Here is a 14,092-nt window from a genome sequence, read left to right as displayed (position 1 = left end):
AGAGTCTTAATTCAAGTCCAGGAAGTCCATATCCCCTTTTGGGTTTTGGGGTTTTTTTTTAATGGTACTTGTTAAACACTTACTATGTACCAGATACTGTACTAAGCACTGGGGTAGATACAAGCTAATTAGGTTGGACACAGTCCATGTCTAACATGAGCTCACAGTCTTAATCCCCATTTTACAGATGAGGTAACTGCCACAGCAAAGTGACTTGTCCAGAGTTACAAAGTGACTTGTCCAGGGTCACAGAGCAGACAAATTGGAGAGTTCTAAAACTTACTCCTTACTTACCCCAGATAGCCATCCCTTGGAGTCACACCATCTACAGGTTTATTCTGGCAGGTCACCCTGCGGGTCCACAGCTTTTCTGGCAAACTGCAAACTTTCTTCACAAGTCTGCAACTCCTGAGATGGACACCTCCCTTTTCAAAGCTTCTCCCTCCAGGCCCTAAAGTGGAGTTTATTCTTCCCCATAGCTCCTGGAGTTACTGCCTTGGCTAGCCCCTCACCCCCTACTTCCTCCTTGCCCAAATCCTCCATTATAGTTGGCTATGTTCCAATGATGTTATCAAATCAGTGATCAACAAATGAGGCAAATGAACTTTCCCCTTCAGCAAGAGTGAAGCTGGTTCCCTCCTGTGGTAACTACTGGATTTTTCCCTCTATCTATGCAGGGCTAGTCTAGCTTTGCCCTATCCATGTTCCTATGAAAACATTCAATTTTTAATTGCTTTGTCACATTACACATTTCCCAGAGAAAGTCCTGTAGATGTTGTGGCCGTGGCCCTGCAGAAAGTTGAGACAAGCATTGCATAATCAGAAATATGTACTTTCCTCAAACTCGCCATTAGGAGCTGGTTAAATAGATTGAAGAGGAAGCTGCACAGAGTAATGAACTTTTAGGGGGAGGAATTTTAGTGGAAAATTCCTGCATATAACAAATCAATATAAAAACCATGCTTGCTGGAATAGTGTTAGGGTAAGCGATGGAAGCCCTAGTTCTGCAGTATGCCCACCTGCTGGGTTGCATTTTGGACATTTCCAGTGCCTGTTCCTACTCCCCAAAACTGTTGTGAACCTAAGGAGCTCCACTTCAGGCAGGCAGCAGTGGAGCAGTGCAGAGCTTGCTAAGAGAGTGGTACGCTCTCTAAGGCAGCAGCTGTCAATTGGAAGACAATGCAGGTTGCAATTGAATGAGAAATCCCAGGTTGCATAGCTGAAAGTAATGGTTTAATTCAATAATAAAATATGAAGTCAAAATTTACTACTCCTGGTTGGTTTGAATGAAGATCAGTCAATCAATGACATTTATTGAGTGCTTACTGTGTGCAGTGCACTTCACTAAGCACTGGAGAGGGTACAATACAACAGAGATGGTAGCTACGTTCCCTGCCCACAATGGGCTTAATGCTGCAACACCATTAGCGTGTGGCTTTGGGGTTTGTATTTTGAAAACGAGCAGTGGTTTTTCTCTGTGCAAGCTTGGCTATTTTTGAAACTGTGGCTACATGGAATACAACTCATTCCTCCTGTGGGTATTTTCAGTGAAGTATGCTCATAACCAGTAGAAACTAAACGTACTCCTTGCAGCCAATCCCATCTTGGATCATGAATTTCAGGAACGGAATTACTCTGGAGCAATAAGCCACCTGCCTTGGGACTCACTCAGGTCCCCAAGGCAGATAGCACCAATTCTTAGAGGTTGGGCACCCCCTCAGTGAAATTCCAGAATTAATGTCCTGGGGTTTTTAGAATCCTGGATGCCTCCCTCAAGCATGGTGCAGCCTAGCTCCTAATGCACTATACTGGTCTGAGGCCACATTCATGCAAGTTCCTACCCCTTCTCTGCTCTCACTCTCTGGCCTTCTCCCCTAACCCTTCTCCTGCTCTCTGATCCACCATGCTGAAGGGGAAGAGGAAGTGGCCTTAAACCAGAACTCAGCACAGGGCCATGGGCAAATTGTTCTCCTTTGGTAAGAGGACTCTTTGAGATCTTCTTTCTCTGTTCGTGTTTGCTTTCTAGCTCAAGAACGTTAGCACTATCTTTACAGTGAATGACTCATGGGGGTTTTGAGTGTGGGCAGGGATCCTGTCTACCACATCTACTGTATTGCTTGTATTTTCTCATGTGCTTCGTCCAATGCTCTGCCTACAGTTAACCCTGGATAAATTCTATTGATTGATTTATGAGCCTGACTTTACATAACGAAAATTCCACGAGAGTTTAAAAGTCAAAATTATTCTACAAGTATAAAAGACCCAATTTATTACATCCGAAAGCATAACTGATATTCAGCCAAACATTCTATACATATTTATAGACACAGTAAAGAAAAATAATTTATCAAAAATTACAGATTCATTTTAATAAAACTATTTTAAAATAACCAACATAATATTTAAAATATTCTATTTTATCTATAGTCACTAAATATTTTTAGAAAAATATTTAGTTGTGGCATTTTCACATTACAAAAAAGGTATCAAAAGTTTAATGGGATCTTCTAAAACTGGCTTATAGAAGCCCAGCCGGTTAAGACTCCAACAGTGAGATGTTATAAATGGTAAAGTATGGTTCCTATGTTCATCCAAAAGGTAAAAGAACCAGCTACTATGTCATCCTGTCTTTGTTGCAGTTTATTTATTCTATTGCATTTTCGGTTTTCATCCCAAAGGCAAAAATATAAAAAATAAAGAATTTTATATCACTTGTCTTCATACGGAACGCAAGACTTTCTCTTTTGCTGGGTGAAGTAATACAGTTTGTTGTGTGGTCCAATCTACTGCACTAGGTTTAAACAAGCCAAAGCATCTGCACTGAAAAAAGTCAGCAAGGTTCTGGGTAAATCCATGGCTACAAAGAGAAGAGGAGGGAAAAAAACACATATGTAATTATATTAATGAGCATAGGGGGATAATATGGAGAATGGGGGATGGCTCTAAAGAAAACATTTTTCACATAACAGTACTGATGGGGATACATGAAAAACATTTTCTAAAAGGCACTGATTCCAATTGTATTGTGTCATTATTTCAGAATACATGTTTTAAAAAATGTGAAACCATTGAAAATTATGCCTTAGACACAAAAGGCTGAAATGAAAGTGACAAACTAAATAGGAAGCTTATAAAAATAATTCAAAATCAATGAAACAGCAGAAGTGCTTAGTACAGTGCTCTGCACACAGTAAGTGCTCAATAAATACAATTGAATGAATGAATTTCATGGAAAGAGCACAGGTCTGGAAATCAGAGGCCCTGAGTTCCAATTCCAGTGCCACCACTTCCCTGCTGTGACCTTAGGCAAGGCACCTAACTTCTCTATGGTTCGGTTCCTTCATTTGTAAAATGGGAACTAAACACCTGTTCTCCTACCTTCAGACTTTGAGCTCCCACAAGGGGCTCACAGTCCAACAGAGCGAGAAAAGAGACACAGGGAAAATACAGAACTTGGCATGAAGTAAACCCTTAACAGACACTACTGTTATTAGTAAATCACCATTTCTTTCAGAAAGAGACATACTGGATTTCTTTCCCTCTTCAGGTGTCTGCAGGCTTCTCCATGGCTGGCTAGGCCTGCCCTGGTTCATCTCCAGTGCTGGGCTAGTCCTGTTTCTCCTAACTTTTGTCTTCTGGTTCTCCCTTGCTCCAAATCCATCCATGAAATGGGCAAGCCTTAGGTTTACGGGAGGGGAGGATTTGACTGGCTAGGAGAGGATGTCAGCAAATAGATATATAACTGTTTATTATGGAACCAACTAGTTAGTGGAGTGACACTAAAAGGCAGGTTAATATATAGCTTTTATGGGGTGAGAGATTTCAGCAACCACCAAAGGCTAATCAGTTCAGGGCCACGTGACTGGAGTTTCAGATTTTTAAGCCGAAACATTAGGGATAAGGGAAAGAGTATTTCATATTTAGCCTTAGTAATGCCATCTGTCAATAACTGTCCACAGCAACTATGTCTATTCTCAGTGTCTGAGTAGATTTCTCACTACTGCATGAGTCCTAGCAACATCCCAAAAAACTAATGAAGAAATCTTCATTCCCCAGTCCCAGACTACTCTTTAAATAGACTGCTTGTTTGCTATTCTTGTGACCACCCAGTTAGTGCCAAGAAATCTTTCCTCCTAATCAACTCTGAGGCACCCTGATCAGTGTGAAGCAGTTATCACAAGCTTTGTTCATCTCCCCCCACCCCTCCATGAACTACCTTTCTCCAAATTAAGTCAATTTCTCTCCTCCCTGGGTACACATTATAGCTGCCTCTCTGCTCCTGATTACCTTGTCAAAAGGTCTGACAGTTTCATCTTGTACTATTACGCAGCTCTAAAGAGCCTGCTCATGAGATAAGTGGCGAGCATCCAACACCCCCAGCAGCTTGAGTCACCTCTGCTGCATTCCCCGCCTTAGAGACTGATGTGTGAGGTACAAAGATAAGCTTCAAAGCTTGATCTTTCATTCCAAAGGACAGCAGACTTTCTGCCACACCATCAAGAATTCATCTCAACCCAAGAATAATCTACTCTTCATTTAACCACTTCCCTGGAGGAGCTTGGGGGTAAACAAAGCTACCCTTTTTTCTGTCACAAAAAAGAAAATTAATCAGAGAGATAAAAGAGCTGTGCTGAGGTGGGGAGCCAGGTTAGGAATCTTGGCAAAACTCACGACCATGCCCTTTCCCCTGAAAGGTTTATGCCAGGCTTTTCAGCTGAATAATTATTTATCTCATGATGACCTCACACCTTGTGGCCATGTGACTTGACTGGACAGGTTTCTCTCCCTGCAAGGCTTCCAGAATCACTTGTAATTTGTGCTGAATTCAGCAGCACAGATTTGCTCACTGCTCTGAGCAGCCAGGACCACAGCTTGCTTTTTTAGTGTGACATCCTTCCTGGGTATCTATAAAGTGACGGAGTCTTGGGCTGGGATGTTAGGTTCCTGGATTCTGGGTTACCTGTTCCACACTGGAGCCAATACCTCGGTCTATTGAAAGCATTTTGGCAAGTACACTTACTTGTAGGGGGTTTTCCTAAGGGAGAAAGGATGCTTCATGTGTTTGCTCTGCTTCAGCAGGCTGGATCTCTCATGAGCAGTTAACCCTAGAAATGCAATCTGAAAATGAAATGAACATTTACAGATTACATGAAATTTAAACACTGGAAAAGAAGAACTACCCACCCTCACCCCTAGATCCTGACTTAGAAAAAGCAAAAACTTGAATAAGAGGACCAGGGCAAGAATTAGAAATTTCATATGATGTTTAATGTATTTAATGAATTACAGAACATCACCACTAAAGGGGGCTTTCCTTGTCTTCAAGCCCCACTAAAATCACATCTCTTCCAAGAGGTCTTACCTGACTACTCCTTCATTTCCTTTTCTCCCTTTGGGTACACAACAGAGGTGCAGATTGCTTAAATTTTGTCTGATTACAAAATGGCTGTCCCTGGCGCCCCTATCTGATCTTCCTTCACCCAGCTGAAAGGTTTAATGTATAGAAAGGTTACAAGATGCCACTTTTGATTGGTTACCCCCGACCTGAGCCTCATTTTTTGATTGGTCCTTGCCAATAGGATCTGAAACTTTACTAGAGATGGAGGGAATGATTCTGAAAAATCAAAATTAGTACTAAAGGGGGATTTGGAGCCGGAGCCTTCCTGCTGACAGGATATGGAAATTTTAATAAAACTTTATTAGAGATGGAGAGAATTTGTATTCTTTTCCATTCCCAGATCCATGAAACCTGCTGTAAGAGAGGTTTGAAACCAGTGCCATAGTGCCTCAGCAGAAGCTTTATTAAAATCCCCCTGTTCCCAAGTAATAGCGAGATCACAGTGGGACACAAACACTGGGAGATGGAGAGAATGCTTCTAAAAAATAAAAATCAATATCCTTTCCCCATTCCCAGCCCCACTGTCCCTACTATTGGAGGGGTTTGGAGCCTAGGGCTGTTGCTTCTCCACTCCCACAGCCCCGTCTCCTTGGGGCACAACACCACAGAGGGAAACAAGGAGGAAGTTCCAGGAAGGGTAGAAGACACCAGGCTTACCATATCTCCCACAAAGGCTTGGGCTGTCTGGTGTCATCCCAGCTACTTAGGGCACAGTGCCATGAAAACGGACAAAGAAGAAACAGGTGGGAAGAGGCAGGGAGAAGAGGATAGCAAGCTGGCTTCCTAGGGCTGGGGAATTTTTTTAATTTAAAAAGAAAATAATGCCCACCGCCACCTCCAAGTGAGCAGAAATATCCACAGACAGGGGACCCCATTACCAGGTGATTTGTCATGGAGCCCTGCTTTTCTTTCTGTGTTGCTTATGCACTTGTCCCTTTCAAGCACTTGATAGTCTCCTTTCCCTCAGCCCCACAGCACTTCATGTAATCTCTCTTTATATATATATATGTATATACATATATGTATATATATGTACATATATATGCATATATACACACACATGTATAACATATCCATAATTAATGTTAATACGTCTATCCCTCTAGACTGTAAGCTCCTGTGGGCAAGGCAAGTGTCTCCCAACTCTACTGTAATTTACTTTTCCAGGCACTTGCTACCCTCCTCTGCACACTGTAAGTGCTCAATAAATAACACTGATAGACTGATTCAGTGTACTACTGGCAGTAATACCATCTACAGTTCTTGTCCATTTTTTTAAAGGCTACATTTTCTAAAGCCTTAATATGGACATGGTTTAACTGTCAAGGAGATTCAATTCTCCTGATTTAGAGACTAAAAAAGAATTAGATCAATATTTATTAAGTAAAATCCCAAGAAATTTGCTCTGAGGGTGATCACATTATAAATTTCTGTAAAAACCTACAAACCCCTATTTTTCAACCTGCCCAAAGTCAGGACCCATAAGTTTGTGTATTCACTGTATACTTCCATTAATCAGGGCAGCAGTGTACTAACTGCCCACCAGTAAATGTTCCTCTTAAGGTGTCTAACTTACAACCAGGTCAAACTATCCTAAAACCTTCAAAAATCCTATCGATGCAAAAACTTAGAACTATAATAGTGGGAATCTAAATAATATTCTAAATTCAAATGCTAACAGTGACATTCCACTTTCATATCCAGTGACCCAAAGAAGTGCGATGTTCAACTTCTTCAGGTCAATGTATGTCAAAAATGTAGCATTAGAATGAGGAAAAACCTAGTTGTGGGGCTCAATATAACCTTCTGAGCTCTATTTAGGAAGGTTCATGGACAAACGGCAATCAAAACTGACCTCGAGTCATTGGGAGAAGGAAGGAAGAAGTTTCTTAATACCATGATGACACTTAGGATACAATTATGAGTAATTCTGGTCATGAACTGTCTATGGCTTGGGGTCAGGTCAGAGACATAAGCTTAGCCAATTGAATCACAGTTGTGCTTGGGACCCTTCAGGAAGCATGCTAAGTAGGACCATGGAGTTCACAGCCTGGCATCTCTATGTTCCAAGCGAGGCCAAGCAACAGAAAACTAGGCTTAAGAGATAGTTGGAGGGATATGAATAGGCTGTGAAAATTGGTTTAGGAGATATTAAGGATGGCAGGAGCTGAAGGGAGCTGAGTGGGTAGGTGGAAGAGGCTTGTAATAGCCTAGCCTCCAGTTGCTCTGAACCACGGAGTCATTAATGCCTGTCAGACTAACAATTTAAACCAAACCCAAGCCCATTCCTTCAGATGCAACATCAACACTATTCAGTAGTATTTATTGAGTGCTTATTATGTGCAGAGCACTGTACTAAGCACTTGGAATGTACAATTCGGCAACAGATAGAGACAATCCCTGCCCATCGACGGGCTTACAGTCTAATCGGGGGAGACAGATGGACAAAAACAAGACAACTTAGTCACAATAAACAGAATTAAGGGGATGTACACCTCACTATCGCAAAAGCACTCAATTCGCTCGCCCCCCCCCGACCTAGAGTCCAGCTTGCACACTTCACTCCTCTACAGCCAGCTTGCTCACTGTACCTCAATCATGTCTATTTTTCCACTGACTCCCTTCCCATATCCTCCTCTGACCTGAAACCCCATCTCCTGCATACATGTCAGACCACCACTCTCCTCACTTTCAAAGCCTTATTAAAGTCACATCTGATCCAAGAGTCCTTCCCAATTAAGCCTCTTCTTCCTCAACTTTTTCTCTCTTCTACATCACCTATGCACTTGGATCTGTACTCTTTAAGCACTTGATATGCACCCCACCCTCAGTACTTATGTAACCACAATTATCCATAATTTATTATTTATATTGTCTGTCTCCCCCCCTGGACTGAGAGCTCCTTTGGGGAAGGGAACACATCTACCAACTTAAATGTACTGTACTCTCTCGAGCACTTAGTACAGTACTCTGCACACAAAGTGGTCAAATCCAACTGATATTGATCTCTACAGTAATTTAATAAGGAATTTGAAATGGAAAACATAGCCTCCTCTATCATTCTCGACATTGGGAAGAGCCAAGATGTCTTCACCCTAAAACCTCCCAGCGGCTAGATTAGGAAGTACTATGTGCAGAGGTTACATAGAGCGATTACCTGAAACAGCTGATTTAGGATTAAAAATGATGCCCACGAAGCATGAAAAGACACAAGGAAGAAGATGTAGACAAGCCAAGGAGAGCATGATGCAATTTGAGTGACATAGGTCCACACTCCATCCTGCTTGTAGGTAGTGGCACAATGATTTGACCAATCTGAGAGGATACATAAATAAAATGATGTCAAAGGATAAGAAACACTTTTGCAATGAAAAATAATGAAGAATACAAATGCAAGTTGATAGTCAAATTGTACTAGATTACACCCAGTTTTCCCATAATGAGAGGGTTGCATTTTCGCAAATTCATGCATTAAGGAAAATTTGAACTAAAGAATTTACTGCTGCACAAAATTGCACAAGGAGGGTTTTTGGGGTTTTTTTGCTCTACTGCAAAATGCCAAAACCGAATGGCTCGTGCTGTCAGGCAAATGTTCCCCAATTCCCTAACAGTGTTCCAGCTAAAACCTATAATGAAAACATGTTCATGACAGAAATGAATTTACTTTAAAATCTAGATGAAAAATTGAACATCAAAATGCAAAAAAAATCCACTCAACATTAAACTACTAAATCAAGGCCTGCCAGTAAACGAAAGAATTGTGTTTCTCCTAATGAACAGAAATGAAAGTAAAAATGATTCATAAAATTTGCCGCCCACTCCTACCCCAAATCAGCCAATTCAGCATGCCACAAAGTTACCATTTGACAGACAAAAATAATTTTCCTATGCTATTTTAACACAAATATTAGTGAGAATTTTTGAAATAGTTTCATTTCATGAGAAATGTGCTATTTAATCTAAAATTGCAAGAAAGAGCAGTATTCTGATAGGATTGGTTATTCACTTTAATAAAGGTCTGTCTGTATTTTGCTACCTTGCTTTAATAATAATAATAATAATAATAATAATGTTGGTATTTGTTAAGCGCTTACTATGTGCCGAGCACTGTTCTAACCGCTGGGGTAGACACAGGGGAATCAGGATGTCCCACGTAGGGCTCACAGTCTTAATCCCCATTTTACAGATGAGGTAACTGAGGCACAGAGAAGTTAAGTGACTTGCCCAGTCACACAGCTGACAAGTGGCAGAGCTGGGATTCGAACTCATGACCTCTGACTCCAAAGCCTGTGCTCTTTCCACTGAGCCACGCGCTGCTTATTCCTTTGTCCTTCAGAGGACTCCGACTGCTACAGTGTAGGTACTATATAGTCTAGCTATTGGTGTGACTTTATCCATGGTAATAAAGCAGAAGTAAAGCACTTGGCATAGTTGGTACTATCTTTGCACTAAGCACACAACCCTTGAGTAGGAAGGAAACTAATCAGGCCAGAGGTTGAATTATGTAGTGACTAGGAAGATCTGGGTGATCTGAACTGACAGCTCTACTGTCTCTCTTACTGTTAAGTGGTAGACCATGCTTTATGGATAGCTCTCCTAAACTCCAACTCAAACCTCAGAAAAAAGGAAAAAAAAAATAAAAAAAGACTAAAGTGTATTGGGACATTGAATATGTGTCAACTACTTGTGAATTTAGTATTTGACCGGTTTGCATATTTAGCCTTGGGGTTTCACAAATGGCCTCGACAATTTAATAGATCCTATTCAAAGCAGCACAAAAGACTATACAGGGTGAAGAAAGATACAGACTATGTTTTTACTCCCTAGTATTTTGCTCCAGATGTATTAAACTTCTTGAGACCTACAGCGTTTGCTTTTTTAAAATCATCTCTCTCCACTCCCAACTTCTATCCTGTATTATAAACAGAATCATTCTGAGAGCAATAATCCACAGCAAATCAGGGAAACAAGTGATTTACATCCTCTTTACAGCTAATTATTGAACAGTGCGAGAAGATCCATCAAATCCATCTGAACAATAAGATAGCAATAAAAAACAGCTTTGAGTGAAGGGAACAGGTGACAGTCAGAACATGAAGAGATCTTCGTGTCTTTTGGCTGCTTCATTTGGTAGAGACTAGAGATAATCCTGATATTGCCCAAAAGGGAACATCTGGAGAAGCAGCATAGTGGAGTTGACAGAGCACAGGCCTAGGAGTTAGAAGGTCATGGGTTCTAATCCCAGCTCCACCACGTCTGCTGTGCAACCTTGGGCATACGGCAGGTCTGCTTGTGACCCTGTTGTGTGACCTTCACTACTCTGGGCCTCAGTTACCTCATCTGTAAAATGGACATTGAGACCATGAGCCCCACATAGGACAGGACTTAGCACTTGGCAGAGTGTAACTGGCACACAGTAATTGCTTAATACTATTATTATTATTATAGATATCCTTTATTAGAGATGGCTGATCATGGTGAATCTATTTCCCTGAATTTGCACAACTTAACTTCATTTGTTTCTTACCACTTCTCCCATTACCAAGGTCACTTCAAATTCTATTTTCCCATTCCCGGTCTCCCTCCTCTTCCCCTTTAGTCCCAGCCTCCTGACTTTGGCAAATTTAAAGAGCATGCAATGAAAATGTTAAACAACTTGATGCCTAGGACTGACCCACTGTAAAGTTACTCTGTCGACACACTTCCACTCTCAGGAGGATGATCCTTCAGCCACGTTTGTACCACCACAAGTCATATTTGTCTTCAGATGTTTAGTCAGAAGGGGAAGTGCTGACGCAGAGGAAATGGTGTGTATAAATAAAAAATACTCACAGAGAAAAGTTCCATATAACATCCAGTCACACACCACAATAAGGAAGAACAAGAAAAATATGTAATAGTGATGGTTTCCAAAACCTGAATTAGGAAGAAATAAAAAAGGAAAGACTTGAAATCACTTGTTTTTCAGTGTCAAGCTATTTTTGTCTTATGGCAAAATGCTGCTGTTGAAGGCTCTCCTTGAACTCAAATGAAAATAAGCCGTAACAGTTTTAAAATTCATCAAGAAAAACATGGGAGTTTTATGCTCTAAGATCATATCCTTATTTTGGGAAAGTTCGTTGCTTTTAAAATGAAGGGAAACCTCTTTTTGGCTTGCAAATGTGAGGGTGTGAATAAAAATGGTTATGAATTTGAATGGTGTTGTACTTTTCCCAAGCGCTAAGTACAGAGTTTCTTTCTGAAAACCTCTGAGACCACTCTCAATCACTCAATGGCATTTATTGAGTACTTCATTATACATCATGTGCACAGCACAGTACTATGTGTTACGGATAGTATAAAACAATAGATTTGGGTAGAGGTAAGCTCTGTCATAAGGAATTTAGAGTCTAGAGGGGAAGACGGACATTATAATACATTACAGAAAACCGAAATGTCCAAGTATAAAGATATGTACATTAGTGATATGAGACCAAGGGTGGAGTGAATATGAAAGTGATTAAAGGGTACAGATGCTAATGCATAGTTGACACAGATAAGAGAGGGAGTAGGGGAAATGAGGACTGAATCGGGGAAGGCCTTGTGGAGGATATGTGATGTAAGGAGGGCTTTGAAGATGGAGGAGATTGGTGGTCTACTGGACATAAATGTGGAAGGAGTTCCAGAGGGAAGACATGGGCAAGAACAGATGAGATCAAGATACAGAGAGTAGGTTGGTATTAGAGGAGTGAAGCGTGCAGGCTGTGTTTTAGTAGATCAGTGAGATTAGGTAGGAGAAGGAGAGTTGACTAAGGATCTAAAAGTAAGGAGTTTCTCCCTGATGCACAGGTGGGTGGGCAACCATTGGAGGTTTTTTGAAGAGTAGGGAGATGTGAACTAAATTCTTTTTTGGAAAAGCATTCCAGGCAGCAATGTCAAGTATGGACTGGAGTGGGGAGAGTCAGAAAGCTGGGAGGTCAGCAAAGAGGCTGATGCAGTGGTGATAATACAATACACTACTAAAGAACACATGCAAGATAATAGACCACACAGGTGCCTGCCCCCATTTTTTCACCTGTCCAGCACTAAGATCCACCAAGGGATCAAAACACACTCAAGGCAGCAATTCCAGCTCTAGGCTTTTAAAAATGACTAACAAAAGGAAATCTCACCTATGCATCTTCCTGTCCACAAGCAGTGCTGATCAAATCGGGCTACACACGAGTTGCAGACATGGCAATGCATGGACCTTAAAGGCTTTTTTATCTAATTGGGATTGAAAAAAAAACCTCAATTAAAATTTTCATCCAGGCTAGGCATAAAAGAAACAAAACTGTGATTTTTGATGACTTCCTTTTTCCCAACTATGTTAGAGGTGTTTCATATTTAAGGTAAATCCTCATCACTTTTTGAATAAAATATCAATTATAAAACTTCACTATTGTAAATGATAGGTATTTTTCATTATTTTAAAATTTTAAAATTATTTAAAATTATCCCCATAAAATGAAAAAGGAAACATTTTAATGACCTGGATTTTTCAATATTTTGAATGGTAAACTTTACTCTTTAGGCTTGCATGGGAGAGAGGCATGGTAAACACACACAAAATAACCCCACCACCACAAAGCATCGTTTCCTAGGATGCTTCTGCCCCACACATTCCCATAATGGTTAACACATACACACTTCAAAATATGGCACAATTTAAGTTCAATCTTCCTAAATGACTACACAACTCATTCATACATAAAAGTTTTCAGTCATTTCCTTTTATTGTGAAAATTATATGGTATCATCTCACTTACAAGACAAGATGTGCAAAACGTTCTGAAGTCCAGACAGCCAGATTCTGCAAGGGTAATAATATTCTGAAAGACATGAGGTATGATTAACGACTGCACTTAATGTACTATTCTCCAAAGCCTATACTGAAACCTCGGCAGCTGGTAAAGCAATTTGGAATAGTTGCCACCAAACCAAACAGTGCTTGAAACAGAGGATTTTTTTCAAGAATATATTTCAATCATGACTAATAAATTTGAATGCACACAGACGAACCTGTCCAAGCTCCATAACAGTAAAGGAAATCACTTCTGATCTGCTTAAACAAATCAGTGTTTGTCGGAGCAAGTGCTACTGAAGAACACATGTACTGAAAGTCTTATCCTGCGATGGCACATTTTACAGGCTTCATAGTAAATGAATATGACACTTGTTCTCCCAATGTCCTCAGAGGAAGAAGTCCTACTAACCCCCCCTCACTTCGAGGAGGAATATACAGCTCCACATGGGCCAGGACTGAGAAGGAGTCATGCCAATCAGAAAGCTGATCCATGCTCCTTTCCAGAGGTGTGGCTATCTTTAGGGCTGCTGGACAGCTCAAGAAAACCACCTCTGTGTGACACTTTCAAAATTGTTCAGGAGCATTCCAGCTCTGTTCTTAAGCCTCCAGAGGTCCAAAAAAAACCCATTCCAACTTGGGACTTGAAGGCTGAGCTTAGCCTAGGCAGGGCTCCAACTTAATATGCCTTTTTCTTTACCTTTCCAAGCACTCCAAATGACACAGACCAAGTGATTATTATTTAAAATGTTTTTCTCTGAAAACTGTGATAGCAATTAAGAAAAACCATTCATGTAAAAAATTAGTCTTCCCAATAGGACAATAATATTTTGCTATTTATATTAGAAAGAGTAGAACAGAAGAGAAAGGTA

General features: G+C 40.6%; 1 protein-coding gene across 1 annotated transcript in view; it reads right to left on the bottom strand.

Moving 5' to 3' along the window:
* Positions 1 to 2,243: 2,243 nt before the first annotated feature.
* Positions 2,244 to 14,092, bottom strand: part of ZDHHC13 (zinc finger DHHC-type palmitoyltransferase 13) — a 33,443-nt gene continuing 21,594 nt past the window's right edge. Inside the window, exons 12-17 of the mRNA XM_001506130.5 lie at positions 13,186 to 13,248; positions 12,550 to 12,643; positions 11,231 to 11,314; positions 8,556 to 8,713; positions 5,021 to 5,118; positions 2,244 to 2,857 (exon numbers count right to left, since the gene is read on the bottom strand). Coding sequence (XP_001506180.2) covers positions 2,719 to 2,857; positions 5,021 to 5,118; positions 8,556 to 8,713; positions 11,231 to 11,314; positions 12,550 to 12,643; positions 13,186 to 13,248 — 636 coding nt within the window. The 3' untranslated portion in view covers positions 2,244 to 2,718. The remainder of the gene's footprint in view (positions 2,858 to 5,020; positions 5,119 to 8,555; positions 8,714 to 11,230; positions 11,315 to 12,549; positions 12,644 to 13,185; positions 13,249 to 14,092) is intronic.

This window comes from Ornithorhynchus anatinus, chromosome 3 (assembly GCF_004115215.2).
Source record: "Ornithorhynchus anatinus isolate Pmale09 chromosome 3, mOrnAna1.pri.v4, whole genome shotgun sequence".
NCBI classification, from domain to species: Eukaryota; Metazoa; Chordata; class Mammalia; order Monotremata; family Ornithorhynchidae; genus Ornithorhynchus; species Ornithorhynchus anatinus.
The sequence above is the reverse complement of the archived record's forward strand: the minus strand, read 5'-3'. Positions and strand labels throughout refer to the sequence as shown.